Below are 17,856 nucleotides of genomic sequence, written 5' to 3' on the forward strand. Positions count from 1 at the left end.
ATAGAAAGTGGGACGATTAATGTGTCATTTGCTGTTGAAGGACCAGATTAACACAGTGCGCCTACGATGGATTGGTCCTATGCTGCCCCATCTGCTGCTGTCTTGTCCTGCAAATCCAATTATGTTCTTATAGCCCTCGGGTCTAAAAATAGTTGAAAATGACAGAAAAGGCAGAAACAACTCAGCATTAGTTGTGAGCACAGAGGAAATTATGGCGAGAAGCCGATATGTCCTCTGTCTTGTGGAGGTGATGGATTTGTGATGAGGAAATGACAAGACGTGTGACAAGATGCCCTGATGGAAAGAAGTACTAGGACCGGGGAGAGGTGGGTGGAATGGCAGCAAGTGAAGCATAACAAGAGGAAGGATTAGAGTGGCGGATGTCTGAAGGAACTTAGAAAGAATCTCTTCAGATACCACATGAAATAAGGTAGGTCACATATTGTGGAGAGACCAAGTTATACTATTTTAAGTCAACATTACTCATCAAAGCCCCTATAGACTTTTGCAGAATCAGTGCTGTGGAGCATGACGTGTTGTGCTTTTTATTCTTTACATTAGTTTCCCTCTGGAAGACATGATATCTGTTCATCAAGTCTAAAAATGCTATATGTAGCAATGCAATGATATTTCATTATTTTCTGACAAAAAGCTTCTACTGCATTTGAATATATGACTAAAAACATATTGCAACCACACACCTCGCCCATGGTTAGCTTGATGAAATGAGAATACACTACTGGAGATGAAACAAGTTTATGTTATGTTATAGTATGTTATGAGAGACTTTTACTTTGAAAAAGAATAGTGTCTGCCTCCTGTTTTGTGCCAGAAAGCAATCCTACAAAGTTATCTATAGATTGCTTCTAAATGTTGTACTATTTTTAATATGTTTTGAGGCAAAATTACAAAGGTGCATTAGATGAAGTAGCACTGTGGATAGTGAGCAGTAAAGTATTCCAACACAACAACAAAGACATCCAACCTTTTATTTATCCTATGAAATATTTTACAGCACCTCCAATTCAAGAATCAACAATATTAAACTGAACAGTCTCTGTATTGGTGCCAGTCCATCAAATAAATAACATCTGAAGAAAATATTACAGTGTAAGGAACACAATAGGCTATTCTATTCAATGTACAAATAAAAAGCTAAACCTGCCGTTTCTCAGTCTTATAGTAACTAATGACATCTTTTTGTGTACCCCAGTAAAGATCAGAATATCTGGGTCAAAGTTTTTTTTAAATATAATTAACACTAGTTTAATCAAATATTTATAAACTAGTAATTTTAGACATTTTGAACCATTTTAAATCATTTCAACTTTCCTAGGTTTTGGAGAACAGTAAAACAGATTTTCTACATTTTATTAAGTTCAAAAAACACCAGCTTTATTTTAGCAGGAAAAGATTGAAAGCAATTAACAGAAGGATTTGTTTCCGATCGGATCTAATTCCACTAAGCTTGTCTGTCTGAAGCGCTCACCTCTCACCTCTGAATGTTGACTAGCTTATATCTGACGTACTTGTCAGTTGGATTGTTGGTTATAGTACGTATGCGTGTGTGTCTTTGGGCAGGATGGGCACGTTTGTGACCCTGGCAGAAGTGTTGGAGGCCCGGGGTTCACCGCTGGACGAAGACGAGGTCTGGTGTCTGCTGTTCGCCACCACTGAGGCCTTATTGGACATCTCCAAAAAAGGTAACCAGACACACTCACTAACTTCTATTTCCTTCCAACTGCACACTACCTTGCCAAAAAGGGGCAGTGTTCAAGACCTCCCAAACTGACTGCAATGTGGGCATATGTTCCATCTTGACCTTTAACATCAACATTAATGTTAACTGCGATCTTGCGAGGACTTAATTCAAGATTTGCTTTCATCCAGCTTATTTTCCTGCAAGCCGTGGTTTTACATAACATACCACCACAAATAGCACAAGCTACGTTATCAAATCCCTTCAGTTGGTAAATGTCACCACTTTCTGCTCTGCTCTCTGTTCAGGTTCATGTAACAAGTGCAGCGTGCTGAGCCCGGGCTCGGTGCTACTGTCAGCCAATGGGAGTCTGGCTTTCAAAAGCTGTGCCCGATGCGAAGACGTGGCCTCCTTCACAGCTCCAGAGGTCCAACAGGGTCACGCTGGCACAACGAGGAGTGCAGCCGAAAAGGTTGGCAAAGTCATTTGTACTGCTGCTGCGAGATGGAAAAGTTCTAAATTGGTTCTAAATTGGATAAATCTGAGGAGCTATGGGATGATTAAGGACAGTAGCACTAGTTCCAAAAAGCATAGAAAGTGTTTCATACTCTACTATATGAGCATTAATAATGTATTGTTCGGCTTTCCATCAGACGGTTGTATACTCACTGGGGATGACTCTTTATTGGTGCGCTGATTATCATCTACCTCAAAACCAGGTACTCTCCCCTCTAATTCTTGGTCTTGTTTGTTTCTTTGTTGGTTTTTTGCATATTCTCTGTACTTCATACAATTTCTGCTGCCCCCTGGTTTTGTTGCAGCCGGTCCAGCTTAGTGCAGAGCTGGAGGGTTTGCTCCTGAGCATGTGTGAGGACACGGTGGTGAAGAGGACCGACCTGCTAACGGTGCTGGAGACCTGTGAGCTTCACCACAAGGTTGCGATGCTGCCTCCTGCTGAACGCCTCATCAGACAGCTGGTCGAAGACGTGTACAGAAACTCAGTGAGTGGGAATTGAGTGGGTGAGCGAGTTCGGCTGGTTAGGTGAGGTAGTGCTTGGTAATGTGTAGTTTTACTGTGGGTAGTTGTACTTATTGTTCTGTTTGAGCTGGACAGTAACTCCAGTGATGTCTTTACAGGTTGATCAAGTGCCCATGGCTGAAAATGGATCCCAGCTAACAGACCGCAGTCAAATGGTCAGGGACAGATTACACAGTAAGAAATTTTTGACAGATTTGAAGCAATGCTGAAATGAGAGTTGGATGCAAAGATTGATACCAGTCTGTTCTAATAGATAACCTTCTCTCAGCCAAGACATAGTCAGGCACTAATCCACCATAAAACGACAACATGCCATTACTTAGTTCTTTTTTTGAGGGTCAGAAAAACAATTACAGTACATTTTCCAATTTGTTCTTTCAGGAGGATCTTGCAGTAACTCATGGGCTCTGAAGAAGAAGATTTCTAGAACATTCTCAGGAGCATCCTATCCATCTGAGCCCCCAGGGTACAATAACCAATTGTACAATTTAAGCACATTATAACAACATTTTAACATTTTACAGTTTGCACATATCTGTCTGAAACAAACATGTATGCCAATGAAATGTCTGCAAGCCGTCATATTGTGAGTGACAGAGCTTGACTGCTATAAGCCTGTGAATGGAAAATTTATTTTTTCCCAGGATTCCCTCAGGAAGTCGACACAGAGAGAGTTACGGCAGCTGGCAGCAGCTGAACCGCAGCCCCTGTAGCCCGTACATGGATGGTAATCGAAACACCAAGTCAAGATCCCTCACGCAGTTTGACTCCACAATGAGTCTGAATGACAAGAAAGTGAAGGTGACTCAGAAAATTATATAACATGATATAAATGAATGTTTAACATGATGCATTTCATTATACTTTCATTTGCCTTGTCATTACAGGACTTGGGTCCCGAGTTTTTTCGAATGTTAGATGAACCGCAGGTTGTCTTGGAGCTGCCTGGGTCCATTGTGGTGAGGAAAAATCCTGCAAGATCTTTAGTTCTGGCGTCTATGCCTATCAAATTGCTCTTTAGCGTACTTTGCACAACCTTTTAGTGGAAAAGTTTTTATGTTTTCCTCTTTTCTCCCTCTTCCAGTCAAAGAGAGGCAAATCACCAACCACCCAGAGAGAGCTGAGTGTGGTGATGCCAAATGGTCAGAGCATCCTAGTCAAGTGTGAGGTGAAATCCAGAGGCGGAGACGTCTTTGACATGATCGTGGCTCACTCCAACCTTGTGGAACATTTCTACTTTGGCCTTGCTTACACTGATGGTAAAGATTGTTAGTGAATGCGCCACTACACTTCACAACTTTACATCAATACATCCAGCCAAATATAAAAACATCAAAAGGCTAAATAAAACCTGCTCTCTCTGGAGAAAGGAGCATCGCAGACAACTTTTTTAGAGTTGTAACTGATGAGAAAGTCTTGGTCCAGTGTATATTAGGCGTTTCTTGCCTCCAACATGTTTACAGTACATTGCTCAGTGATCCTTCATTCTACCTACTTTGTTCTTTTCTCCATTCTCTGCTCAGATAATGAATTTTTCTTTGTGGACAATGACATCAAAATTTCTAAAGTTGCTCCAGATAGCTGGAAGAAAGTGCCTACAGCCACCTTTGTCCTTTTCTTTAGGGTCAAATTCTTTGTCAATGACATCTCTCTTCTTTTGTAAGTATCTTTCTTTGTAAGTTTGTGTTTTACACAATAGTTACAATAATGTGACTTGTAAAGTTTCCTCAAATCCTACAAACGTTTGCGATTTTTCTCCACCAGGCACAAACAGACTCGTCACCAGTATTACCTCCAACTCAGGAGAGACCTCTTGGAGGACAGGCTGTCCTGTCACGAAGAGACCGCTCTGTACCTGGGAGCTCTGGCCCTGCAGACAGAATATGGAAACTACATGCCTGAGGTGAATTAATTAATCAGTTAAGTTCATTTGTTAATTATGAGTAGTTTATAAAATAATTACAGTGTATCTCAGTCAGTCACTCAATCACTTAATCTGTAGTTGAAAAAGAACAGTTTACTCCTACATATATTATATGGCTTCTTCAATGTTCATATCATGACGTTCTGTGTGAATGTATTATTATTATTATTATTACACTGGATTCTATAAACAAAAGGTTTTGATGTGCTGCTTTTAGGTGTTTGGTAGGAACTACTACCGTCCTGACCAGTACATCTCCAAGAGTGTGATGGAGAAACGTGCCTTGCCTTACATTCAGGGGGAGCTGCTACGACTCCACATCAGTAATGCTCAACTGCTCACAGACGAATCAGAGCTTGAGTTTCTCAAGGTAGGGGAAAACTCAAAATTTAAATAAAAAAAATCCACAGATTATGATGTGTGTGTGTCAGACTTGGAAGATCCTACTTACACCCTAATGGCCCTGTAGGTGTGCCAGCAGTTGCCTGAATATGGCGTGTTGTTCCACCGTGCGATGCGTGAGAAGAAGCCTTTGGAGGGAGAAATCATCCTCGGGGTTTGTGCCAAAGGAGTCATCATCTATGAGGTTAAAGATGGGTGCAGGTCCACTAGTCAGAATTTCTACTGGAGGGAGACCGCAACCATCTCCTCTCATGTGAGAAGAATCAAGAAATTTTAATTTCATTCCTGTTTGTGGATGAAATTCAAATCACATTCCTCCCATATGAAATTGTCTATGAAATGAAATTTTCTTTTGTGTTCACCTTTTGTCCCTAAAGAGTTTTTCCTTTTGTCCTTTCAGAGGCGTAAATTTGTAATTGAGAGCCGGGGCAGCAAGAAGTACATTTTCATCACAGAAAGGTCGAAGATAGCCAAATACCTGTGTAAACTGTGTTCAGCCCAACATAAGTTCAACACTGAGATGAACTCACGCCAGCTCAGCCACAACCTGGTCTCAGGTCAGTTTCTACACCGCTGCTCTTTCCACAGCCTGCTTTTCATTTGTAGAGTTCACCAATACTTCGCCAACAATTTCCACTAACTTAAGCTAACTCTTCCATTTCCCATTCTGTTGTCTCAAGAGGAGAACATCGTGCAATATGCAGCAGTGCGTTGCTCTCAGAGCAGTCGGCTCAAGTCCTTCTCATGTTCGGAGACGCCACAGGATGACAGTGGTCTGACCACGCCTCAGGACGAGTCCCTGACCAAGCTGTGTGACGATGTTGCAGCCAGGATCGAGGCTCGCATGAAACAGCAGAGCTTCAATGAGCAGAGGTACAAAGACATCTGTCAGGAGAGTAAAAGTAGCCTCCAAGATTAAGTAATTCTACTAAGAATCCAATGCAACAGAAAACAAGTTCTTCCTATTTCTAAAGTATTGTATTAAGAAAAACCTAAAAGACAGGCATGGAAGAGCAAAAACATAAAAGCTTTATATAACTAATTGAAGTCATTTTCTTCTTTTTGTGTTTTTCTGTGCAGTACCTGCTACAGCAGTCTGCGCAGCAGCACTGCTGTGCGTTCCCCAGCGTTCTCTCAGAGGACCAGATCTGAAGCACCCTCTGGTTCTCCGGCAGCCAGAGGTACAGTACTGTATGACCAAGCAGAGTGCTCACCTACATGAGTACTCCATTTATCAAGCAGCCTCCTGAAAACCTGTTTAGACAGATTTCTAGTGGTTCCATTTTGATGTCACTAAAACAAAACTGTGTGTTTGTGCTCCGTGCTTTTGGAGACATTATGATGTTAACTGGAATGTACATACAGTACTTTAATGTTTGTGTGTTATGTCGCTGTATGTCTCACAGAAACCCCAACTAAACTGGGATCATCAGCGGAGAGGGAAGTCATATGTGTTACTTTAAAAAAGGACCCAAAGCTTGGCCTGGGTGAGTATCACACACCATCAACAGATGTGGTTGATGAAGTCCACTCTAGAATTTAAGTTGAGGTTTAAAAATGTCCTAACTTCCTGTGCTGCATACTGAATTTGCACTACCTCTGTCCATCCAGGTATAGTAATAGTAGGAGAGGACGCGGTTGGCCGTTATGACTTGGGCATCTTTGTTGCGTCCATTGTGCCTGGTGGACCAGCTGATGCAGACGGACGCATCAGACCAGGTAGAGAAATGTGGAAATGTTTGGCTTCCCTTCAGAAACACTGTGTACAGGTTGCTGCTGCTTCCCTTACAAAAATGATACAGAGAATGTAAAGTGGGACAGAGAGGGTGCGGCAGGTGTCTGTGGTGGAGGGCTTTCAAAGACACTATTACAGGACACCAACACAAATATTCTGTGACCTATGCCTTCAGGTGGTCGTCTGATCTCTCTGAACCACATCAGCCTGGAGGGCGTCACCTTCAATGAGGCAGCAGAGGTCATGCAGAGCAGCCCCGAGGAGGTGCAGCTCATTGTCTCACAGCCGAAAGGTGCTCTCTTCCCATGTGTGTGCTTTTTGGATGTGCACAATGATAGTTTGGCTGTGACCCTTGTTGTCCTTTGTTTGTGTGTGCAAATATATATAGCATATATTTTATATTGCAAATTTTGTTCAATTTTATTTTGAAATCAATTCTCACATATTTTTGGTAGCTGCCTTCCTGCCAAGAATTAGATGCAAACACTAAATCCACTCTGTGCGCTAATTACGTCAATTACACAACAGAACAATCTAAGTTTAGCTTAGCACCAAGACCATAAACAGGAAGTAGAGGATTTCCTATTTTCAGTCTTGGTGTTGGATCTGTTATATGTTGTTTTTTTTCTCAATCTGTGTAATTGTACTTGTTTCCAGCAATGCCTACTCTTAGTTACTCTACTCATTTCACTTCATATATTGAGATAGATCCATAACTGTTGTCTTCTCTAGTCCCCCCGAGTCCCAGTAGTGCACGCTCTTCTGTGTTGAGGAACTATGAATCCCAGACCACGCTGATGGCAGACAGTCGATCAGGAGATGAAAGCCTCGATGAAATCATTTCGGTCATGATGACGCCGAAGACCAGCAACAGGCTGCACATCCCCCGTGAAGTACGAGTTGTAGGTGCACAGGTAAAATCATGGGTGCTGTTCAAGTGAAACTGCAGGTTTTTTTTTTTTGTTTGTTTGTTTGTTTGTTTGTTTGTTTGAAATAAATTGAGAAATAAACAACCTGTAAGACCACATTAAGGTCAGAATGAACATAATAAATAAAAAGAAACTCACTGCACCTTTAATGTGCCTTTATTTTAATTCATCCCTGTCTGCGTGGGTTTCAGGACAGCTGCTCTCTGTCTCCTTCTCTAAACTGTGTGAGGCCGGAAGAGATCACAGTGGAGATTAGGAAGATAGCAGGAATTCTGGGAATCAGCATTTCTGTGAGTTTCGGACACACTTTTAACATCAGTGATACTGTGATACCTGATAATCTGTTATCTGTTTTAGCCTCCTGTTAATGTTGGTACTAGTAGAGTTGTAATGTTGCTGATGATGAGTTGAGCTATAAGCCTCTGCTGCTGATCATTCAGGGTGGAATCAACACTAACCTCTGTAATGGAGGAATCTACATTAAGAGCCTTGTTCCCGGAGGGGCGGCTGAGAGAGATGGACGTGTACATGCAGGTACAACAAGTCATTGTCAGTTCTGTCAGAGAAACACACTGATACAGCTGATACACAATAAATAGGGAATACATATGAAACTGTTCAAATGACTCTGTTACAGGTGACAGACTGTTGGAGGTGGATGGCATCAACTTCCAGGGCTTCACCTATGAGCAAGCTGTGGAGTGTCTGAGTAAAACTGGAGAGGTAAAGAACAGCATACGACTGTTGGTGTGTAAAGTCAGAATACTTACTATTGATGACTATTAACCCTAAATGTTTGGTCTTCCAGCTCATTGTGTTTGCACGCCTCTCAATGACGCTGTTGTGTCTACTCTAGGTGGTCACCTTGGTTGTGGAGAGGGAGTCGATGAACATCCCCAGGGTCTCTCTCAATGCAGACAGCAGCAGCATGTCTAGTAAGAGCATCAGTCCACATGCCAGCCACCTGACACTCAACAGCTGCTCATCCATCAGTACAGCTTCACAAACGAAGACGGAGCGACCCGGGGAGTACAGCTTTGTCAGCGACGGTACGACACCTGAGCTCACGCTCAGACCAGTGCAATCAACACAACACAAATATATATTCGTCTTAATGAGCTTAAATCATAAAAATGCATAAAATTACATCACCTGTATAACTGGCACAAGGTCAACATGTCCCGGATTGGAAAGGGACCATAATAATGTCCCACCAAAGAACTTGAACTGAAAGTCAAAAGTCTACAGGTGGAAACGGGGGCACAGACCTTGTTGCATCCTTGTAAGGAGTGATGAGGTATAAGACCAGAGATTCTGCGCTGATATGATGAATCAGTACATTTTCTAACTCCTGCTTTTATTTATGTTTTGTATCTTTAGTTCACGTCCCCCCATCCACCTACTCTTCTTCAACTTCCTTTATAACATCATTATCCCATTACCACCTATGTCCTCCCACCTTAAACCTTCAGATAACACCCAGGATGTGACTCTCACAAAGAGTGCCAATGGCCTAGGCTTCAGTTTCCTCATGTGTGAGCTGGATCCGCCCACCAAGGATTTTGGCAGCTTGATCCGGATAAAGGAGCTTTTCCCCGACCAGCCGGCTCAGCAGAGCGGCAGGATACAGGAGGGGGACGTCCTGTTGGCCATCAACGGACAGTCCCTCAAAGACATGTCCTATCCAGTATGTGCAGACTCCACTCATACAAGTTGCTCCAATAATCCTATTGATTTACCTAAATTCCCAATTCGCCATCAGAAAGAATGTATTGTTACAGTTATGTCTTTTTTTGCAGAAGGTGCTAAAGTTGTTCAAAACGTCTCCACACGAGGTGCGACTGACTCTCTGTCGGCCTCCCCCAGGTACACGCACACACATGCAAACACACACCTTTTTGCGTTAATGTAAAAGGCTTCACTTGCGTGTTTTTTCCATTTTTCATAGGGATTCTTCCTTCTATTGATCAGTTCACCGGCACATGATCTAACAGTGCTACACTGAATCAGCATCAACAGATGTTCAGCAGCACCACCGTGCTTTCTGATCAGTCAGGAGGTGGCACTGGACACCGAGGAAAGCATGACCTGCAAGCCTGTGGGGATCAGTGGGGTCATTAAGTTTGTCAATGTACAGGAAAGGTCAGTGTGACATGACATGATGGGATTTGATATGTTGACATGATAACGAGCCAGTCAAAGCTTTATTTACTGACTTTGTCATATCTGTTTGTATTTTCACCTTTTGCTCATTATCACAAAACATTGGGAAGTCTGATGACAGGCTGGATGTACGTCAGTTCAGAGGGACGAACTGATCTTCTCTGTCCTTTGGTATCTAGAAGTACTAAAACAGGTAAATCAAATTAAAACCTGTTTTATATTTAAATCTAAATTGTGTCTGCTTACATAACGTAGGCTTCAGAAAAAAACAGTTATTTCACTCCAGGTTTTTACTGTGTCTGTGTCTTTTTTTTTTTTTCTAGGACACTTCAGAAACAGAAGCGGACAAGTGGAGCAGAGAGGTTGGAGTTTGTGGAACGCTCAAGATTTCTCTCTCCTTTTTTTATTTGAGTGATTTGTTTCATTATAGAGTTAAGAATAAAAAGAAATTGTGCCTTGGGATGTTGTGATTTGGCACGATACAAATAAAACTGAATTAAATTAAAAGTCCTATATTCCTAGTTTTCTTCAGCACTTTCGTTCATTTTACATAAAAATATGCAGAATCACGAAATCGGACGTCCTTGTTGGTTCATAGCAACGAATCACACAGTCTTTACACATTTTACTTTTTTAGCCAAGACAGAAATTTGGCCAACAGTCTTACTTTAGACCTTAAACTTGTTATTCTCATGTGTCGATCTGAACAATCTCTCAATCTCAGTTTTCTTTCTGTCAAATCAATGGAACTATCACAACATTTATATAATCTAATGTTATTCTCTACTATAAGAGCAACTTTTAACCACTGGCCCTGTCTGTGAATCTCTTTGCCACAGGGAGGCAGCATAGCACCACAAGTGAAAACATTTTCCTTCCTTATACAAAGAGGAGTCAAGAGTGCTGGGTCTTACTCCTCAGATAACAGTATTTTATATGTGAACAAGATGGAAGCTATTTTTCTCATCAGGACATTCAGACTTCTACTAAAAGATTAAAAGACTGAATTTCTTTTTTAAATGGAGTTTGGCAAAGATACAAAAGCATAGATATTCAGTATGTTAGCATCAAAGCAGTCAGTGAACCAAATGAGACATTTAATTATATCTAGAAATAACATAACCATGTGAATGGGATTTTTATGTAATTAAAGTAATTTAAATGCAAATTAAACTTGAAACTTACCTTTCTGTTTGAATGATAAGTTACCAACTTCACTAATGTGCAAAAAAACAAAAGCCATTAAATTTAGTCTGACCACAGTATGGATAATCCACATCCAAACACTTAGTTTGTATCTGGACAAATCATGCAGTACACACACACACACACACACACACACACACATCTCTGGGTGAGGAGCCAGTAATGGCCCCTCGTAAATAAGGGTTCCTGTATTTTGGTGAAAGGCAGTAGTGCATCTGGATCCCATCAGAGCTCTTGTTCCCATTGCAAATGATCCCAAATGTTTCTAATTATGCCAGTGGAGTCGGCACGAGGCTGTGTGAGCCTCTGTGTGTGTGTGTGTGTGTGTGTTGTCGTGTGTGTGTGTGTAATTGCCCTGACGGACACGCACACCCATACGCTGGACTCTGTTTCTTTCACGAACGCAGTAAGAGAGATGGACAGCGTGGTCTTGACCTCTGCAGTCTCTGCTTAGGTCAGTGCACGTGGTGATGACTGGTGAGTGAAAGATGGGGTGGCCATGGATTTTCTCTAACAGTCTACTTTGCTGACATCACCGTCTCCCTACTGTGGTGGGTGGGAGATGAGGTTTGGGTGGCAGATGTTGCAGGATGACTTGTAGACTGTGTCGAAATATCAAAAATAATAAGAGAAAGCTACTGTCCTTATCCACAGGGAAATCGACTGTCCTCACATTTGAATCCATGCAATATACTTTACATATTTTAAGTGGATAAATGAGCATGCAAGCTGTCTCATGTTTGTTTAATATGTGGAAACCGTTTGAATAGAAGTGTGGGGATGACCATTTTCGCAATGCATTTAGCATACAAAGTGTGACCATCAGCTGAGAATGTGCAGAATGTGGAGAAGGATGGTGTGCTCTTGACTTTTTACGAGTCTGATTTCAGCCTGCACTCAAACCTCACAAGGTGTCAAAATGCAGCTCCTGAAACCAAAGAAGTATTTGTTTCATACTGTCTCTACGGCACATTGACATAGCGAAACATATAAAAATACCACACAGACAAATGGGCAGAGAGATGCAGCTTGGCAGGCGTCAGACACCACCCTCTGCATTACAAGGTATTGTGAATAAGTCACATTTTCCACTGCAGCCACCGGGACGCACAGCCTCGTCTAGAGGCAGCGATGGATGCTGGGTGATTGCGAGCAATTTGGCAGTTTGCCCGCCTCTTTGATGTCACCTCATGCTCAACCATTTCCCCAATTAAACTGATTGTGCTAATGTGTAAAGTGGATTGCCACGATTAAAGGTAAGCCGTGTTGTTTTTGAGAGGGGTCTCAAATCCATCAACATGGCTGCAATGTGAAGCATTCACTGACACAAACTATGGGCTTGGAAAAAGCTTTTCAGCTCTTTTTGAAACAAGAAGTGGAAATTTGACTTACTACCGGTGAGTGGACATACAAATTATATCCTGACTAAAATGGCTCCATGTAGTAAATGCAGATTTTAAGGGAGCAGACAGCCAAAGATTTGCACATTTCTAAGGGAGTCAATCAGGCAGCTGTGGCTGAAAAGGTAACCGAGGGGACATGATGTAAAGGAAATGGTAAAAAGAGAGTAAAAGTTCAAATATGTCCACTAGATGAATAGGGGTGAAGAAGTAGTGAGTATTCACATGTGCACACCGAGTTTAAGGGAAAGTGAGAGCATCAAAAGAAACAGGAGAGTTATACAGCAAGCTCACAATGTGTCAACACGGTCCAGTGTGGGAGTTCGCCCTAGGGGGACGCTGCCTAACACACAAGGGAGGGATTCAAAAGCTCTTTCAGCGGAAATCCTCATCATACATCTCCACAGCTTTAGGAAAGCTAAACACCCTGACGAGGGGGCCGTGGTGCCGCGGGTCGGGTCGGAGCCTGGCCTGTAGTCGTCTCGGGTCATGAGGCAGAAAAGATTTACTCATTTTGACAACGGGGATCCAGCACTTCATGTGTCTAAACTAGGTGAAAAAGATACAGTTGTGAAAAAATATTCGTTATTTAGATGGTTGGTTTGGCGTCTGTTTACTTCCCCATGGCACAAAATCATTATAATACTGAATGTCTGCCGGGGGCTGCCTGATGCCAAAGGTTCAGCAATTACTTCATTAAAGGAGATTTAAAGCTTTCCTGCTGTCTTTGAAATAAAAACCCAGTGGAACTTTCACACACACACACTCACAGGATCCACCTATCCTGGGAAAGGTGACTGTGATGTGTCTCATGCATGTGCTCTTTCTCACCAACACCCATTTTCACACTCGGTCACACCCATTTACATCTGCATCAACAGCCTCCTGCTGCAGCCTGCTGAGCACATCTTAGTAAAGTTAAAGCATCCTGAGTGACCAAATGCTCTTGTTGTTGTTGTTGTTGATTATTTTTCTATGCAGACATTAGTCATCACTAGAATTTTACAAACAGTAAAAGCCATGTGTGACTGCAGTAGCTAAATGAATTAACTCATTGTTAGCTCAGTATGAGCAGCACAGCGTGTATTATGAAGTGTCGTTGACCTCACACTTGATCAAAATGATTTTTAAATGACCATGTAAAAGGAGAGGTTTGCAAATAAAATTTTGAGAATCCAGTAAATTCATCAACTTGAAGCTTTGGCATCAACATTTTGCAGGCACCATCAGGTACCTGACTTAACAAAGCTGGTTTTGTTGCGTAATCTGATATTTTCTCTCACATACCAAACTGAATACAGAGCTGAATAGGACTGGATAAAGCTACATTTCCAGAGGACTGTTGAAATTTAATATATTGCGTCACTCTTTCGAAGATTCAGAAATTGTGCTGCAGCTTGTGAGTCCATGGTAACTCCTAACTCCTGGATGTGAGTATTGCGAAAGTGTCTTGAGTGGTGTTTGAATTTAATCATCAAGATGGTTCTGGAACTTTTACTGTAGATATTAGAGCCGTCCGTGCAGATGGTTAACTTTCCTGTTCAGCAGCCAGTATCATGAGAAGAGTTAGGTAAATTGTCTGCACTTACAGTATATAGCGCTTTTTTTACCGAACTGGCCCTCAAAGCTCTTTTAAACTGCGTCTTGTTCACCTACTCGCCCACACAACACCGATGGGAGATGCCCATGCAGCTGTCCTGACTCAACACGGGTAACTTGGTGTTCGGTATCTTGCCCAAGGACACTTTGACATGTGACTCCTGTCAACCTGGGAGTCGAACCACAGACCCCATGATTGGTGGACAGCTGTGCTACCTCCTGAGACACAGCCGCCCCCTCACATTGGCTGCAATCACACGCTTGCTTTCCTGAAAGTAGGAATTCTGAAAAGTCCAGTTTTGCAAACTATAAAATAGTTCTTTCACTCTTCATTTCTTGTAATGTTCGTTTATGTGTTTTTAATTTCTCCTTACCTTCAGCTACCTTCGTTGGGTCATAGCTTGAGCCATTCTTGGCAAGACATTGTGAACAATCAGTATTCTCAGGGTTCTTTTGATGCCATAAACCTGGCCTTTCAGTTCTCACTCAGCAACCTTTCTTGAAGAAAACCACGAGTACGAGGGATCAAACAGCCAAGGAGACTAGACCCAGGCCTGATGTTCTGCACACTTCAATACCAAAAACCCTTGTAAGAAACTTACAACAAGGGAGAAACTGTACTTGTAACAGACATGGAGAGATGAGTGATGGAAATGTAATTCCCATAAATCCCTTTACAGTGATGACAAGACCAGAAGGATGAAGAACTGTGAGACAAATAAACGTATTTTTTCCAAAAGCCTTAATGAGGCTTACATAAAGAGAAGGAGCTCAGTGTTGCCAAAGACTAAAATAGCCAAGGACTCTCTAACTGTTTTAGATAAAGGAAGATTTACTGTAAGAACATATGCATTGATTGGTTCATGTGTTCAGTGTCGTAAGACAATTGGACATGTGGCCAGGTGAAACAAGGACTCCAACCAAGGTGTTACATTATTACAGTGCAAAAGCCATTGTAAATGATGGATTTTACAGCACAGGAGTGGAGTTACACATGAGAAAGTCTCTTACAAATGTACAAACACATTGTGACGCCAATAATCATTCTCTCAGTTGGGTGGCATGAGCATCCACCAGATGAAGAACACGATCCAACCCATCCATTACAACTCTCACACGTGCTGTAAAGCCCACCCATGTGCAGTCAGCGCATGGATCATCCAGAGTCATCTCTCTCGCTCTCCTTATACACCTTCCTGTCCAGGATAAACACACTGGAACTTGGACCCTCCACCTTGCTGCAGCAGTTAACTTCAGGCCCTGTGAAACACAGCAAGACCGCATCACTCCAAGTTTTACAAGCCCTACATTCTCTGTCCTGCCCTCAATCAGTCCACCCTTTCCCCACAAAGGTCCTGTTCCCCATCTCTGACCACTCCCCCAGGACACATTAGCGCTCACAGCTTGAGGTTTTAAATGTTCTCTCAGGACTAAAGCTGCTCCAGAGGCAGACGTCAGTTTGAGGGAGCCAAAGATGAGCTGAAGCTGTAGATTCTGTGTCCACTCCTCACTGCACCTTTCTTTCACATTACTATAATGGAGGAGAATAAAAAGAATTTGAGTTTCTCCTCTCGTCTTTCTTCTATTTCCTACACTTTATTTCTCTTTCCCCTTATTCTCACCTTCACCCTTTACTCTTCCTCCTCATCTATCTCACCCTCCCATCGTTTCCTGAATGTCTCCCTCTGGACAAGCAGGCTATGCCAGAGCCATGAATCTCAACTCTGTATCTGTCCATCACATCTCATAAAAGTATTATTCATCCCTGTAAAAACTCAAGCTTCTTTTTTTTTGTAAATGTGTTTTTTTAGTGGCCACGATCGCTGTAAATAATTTGTTGCTGTGTATTTTTACAAATCGCCCTTCCATTGCGGTGTCCATATTGTTCTAATCTCCGTTTGGAAGGGATGGTTTGAATGCACAGCAGGCAAAGATTGTTACAAGGTGGACTGGAGCTTGAATCAAGTATGGACCCACGCATGCAAGTATAGAAGAAGACTTTCTGCATAATGCATCTTGACCTACAGGTTGAATTGTCTCCACCTGTTATTTTTCTCTATAGACGTTCCTCTTGCTTTTCCTTTTGGCAATTTTTAGGGTACAAAGGCGCTTTTCAGCATGATCTGAATAACTTATGGATGTTGACCTCAGACCGTATAAATACAACCATAAAGGAGAACTTGGATGAAAGAGAAAGAAATCTGTTGTATAGTATCCTGCTGAAAGATCAGCAAAGTGCCGTGTCTGATATATACGTTAGCTGAAATGTGGATCTATCCGCATTAAGTCATGTAGAGGACACTGGATGAAATCCACACCAGTTGTTGGTTTAAATCCAAGATTCAATTTTAAAAAAAATGCAAATGAGGAAATGACCTCTGCTTGTTTAACAACTGTACACCTTCTGCATATGGCACCAAACAGCAGGCGCAGTTCTAAGGTAAAGGACTTGATATTTCAATCAGAAGCTGGTGGAGACCAAAAACTGAGCTTCAAAAGAGTAAATATTGAAATTTGGTGAATATTTGCTAGGTACCAAGTTTCCTTTGATTAATGTTTGTACAGAGAAAGGCGATTAAGGGAAAGAAACGTCCTTTCAACAGTTTTAAACTGAATTTACTTAGTGTTGTAAGTCAATCAGGGTTTGCTTCCACTGATTTATGTGTTAGTAGAGAAATATTTTACCACAGGCTGGAAGGAAATGAAAACACACATGCAAAAAATGTCCATATAGTGTATGGTTAATGAGTTTGTGCAAATCCAGGAGATGGCAGTGCAGACCTTTAACTGGTGTCTGTATCACATAATGTCATTCTATCACATGTCCCGTAGCTTGTCCCTTAGCCTTTGGGGACAGTCGCAACACAAAGTTATGATATACCTTCAGGATCTGAGAGTGATTGAACTGTAGATTTGTGATTATTGCATTTGATCCTGCTGAAGAAAGCGGTGCTGGCTTGGCAATTGCTGCCATCTGTTTTTCTTTTCTCAAATTGGAGAGAAGTAGAGCCCGGCTGTTCCAAACGGTAGATTAACCTCTGCGTGACAAAGAGAACATGCTGCTGCTGGTTCAGTTCAGTTTGTTAAGTTTCTCTAGTTTATTATTTGTGCTCACGGAGTTCAGTGTGCTTTATGTATTTGATGTTTTGTGTGTGTGTGTGTGTGTGTGTGTGTGTGTGTGTGTGTGTGTGTGTCCATCATTAAAGATAAATGCGCAAACTCTCAGTCTAACTCTGTCTGTGTTTGTCTGGCGATTAACAAAGCAGACAGACCATCAGATTATTAAAATGTATCCCGGTGTGTGTTCCTCTGTGCAAAATGTGCATGTGTGCCTGTATGTTTGTCGTTATCATAAGTCTGTGCACTGCTGTAATTGCAGGTCCACAGAGAGACTTGAATCAGTTATTCTGGTTCACTGACGGGGGCCAGTGCAACATCAGTTCACAACGACACGTATATGATGTGGAGTGCGTCAAATTTAGTTCTCTGTGTTGTTTTATGTACAACTTCTTCTTCTTCTTCTTGATTCTCTGTGGCTTCTACAGCAGCTTCAGATTCTTCCAATCCCAACACAAATAAGTGTAGAACAATGACAGCGTGGTGAGAGGAACTCAGCGTCCGTCACATTTACACTTATTGCTGCTTCCTGCGGGGGCGCGCAACCCTGTTCCAAACCCTCACGGTGAATGCCAGCGGTGTGCGGCCGTGAGCACGCTCACTTACCGCTGCTGTGCTCTCCAGACGTCATGTGAAGTGTCAC

At 42.1% G+C, this 17,856-nt stretch overlaps 1 protein-coding gene across 1 annotated transcript; it reads left to right on the top strand.

Moving 5' to 3' along the window:
• The first annotated feature begins 1,582 nt into the window (after window positions 1-1,582).
• frmpd2 (FERM and PDZ domain containing 2) lies at window positions 1,583-9,742 on the top strand. The gene is made up of 27 exons (XM_026351780.1): window positions 1,583-1,703; window positions 2,008-2,171; window positions 2,353-2,418; window positions 2,521-2,700; window positions 2,837-2,912; window positions 3,120-3,204; window positions 3,383-3,539; window positions 3,626-3,697; window positions 3,823-3,997; window positions 4,262-4,397; window positions 4,503-4,641; window positions 4,880-5,032; window positions 5,132-5,317; window positions 5,465-5,621; window positions 5,745-5,937; window positions 6,157-6,245; window positions 6,471-6,551; window positions 6,676-6,783; window positions 6,975-7,106; window positions 7,532-7,713; window positions 7,920-8,018; window positions 8,169-8,262; window positions 8,366-8,451; window positions 8,585-8,777; window positions 9,201-9,415; window positions 9,528-9,594; window positions 9,677-9,742. The coding sequence occupies exons 1-27, from the start codon at window positions 1,583-1,585 to the stop codon at window positions 9,712-9,714; spliced, it is 3,444 nt and encodes a 1,147-aa protein (XP_026207565.1). The 3' UTR covers window positions 9,715-9,742.
• The last annotated feature ends 8,114 nt before the right edge of the window (window positions 9,743-17,856 follow it).

This window comes from Anabas testudineus, chromosome 19 (genome assembly GCF_900324465.2).
Source record: "Anabas testudineus chromosome 19, fAnaTes1.2, whole genome shotgun sequence".
Classification (NCBI taxonomy): Eukaryota; Metazoa; Chordata; class Actinopteri; order Anabantiformes; family Anabantidae; genus Anabas; species Anabas testudineus.

What these genes read in the sequence shown, in the direction of transcription:
- frmpd2 (XM_026351780.1), top strand. Translation starts at nt 1,583, where the DNA reads ATGGGCACGTTTGTGACCCTGGCAGAAGTGTTGGAGGCCCGGGGTTCA. An exon ending in AGCTGCCTGGGTCCATTGTG is followed by an intron (nt 3,698 to 3,822) that starts GTGAGGAAAAAT and finishes TCCCTCTTCCAG; the next exon opens with TCAAAGAGAGGCAAATCACC. An exon ending in TTCTGGGAATCAGCATTTCT is followed by an intron (nt 8,019 to 8,168) that starts GTGAGTTTCGGA and finishes CTGATCATTCAG; the next exon opens with GGTGGAATCAACACTAACCT.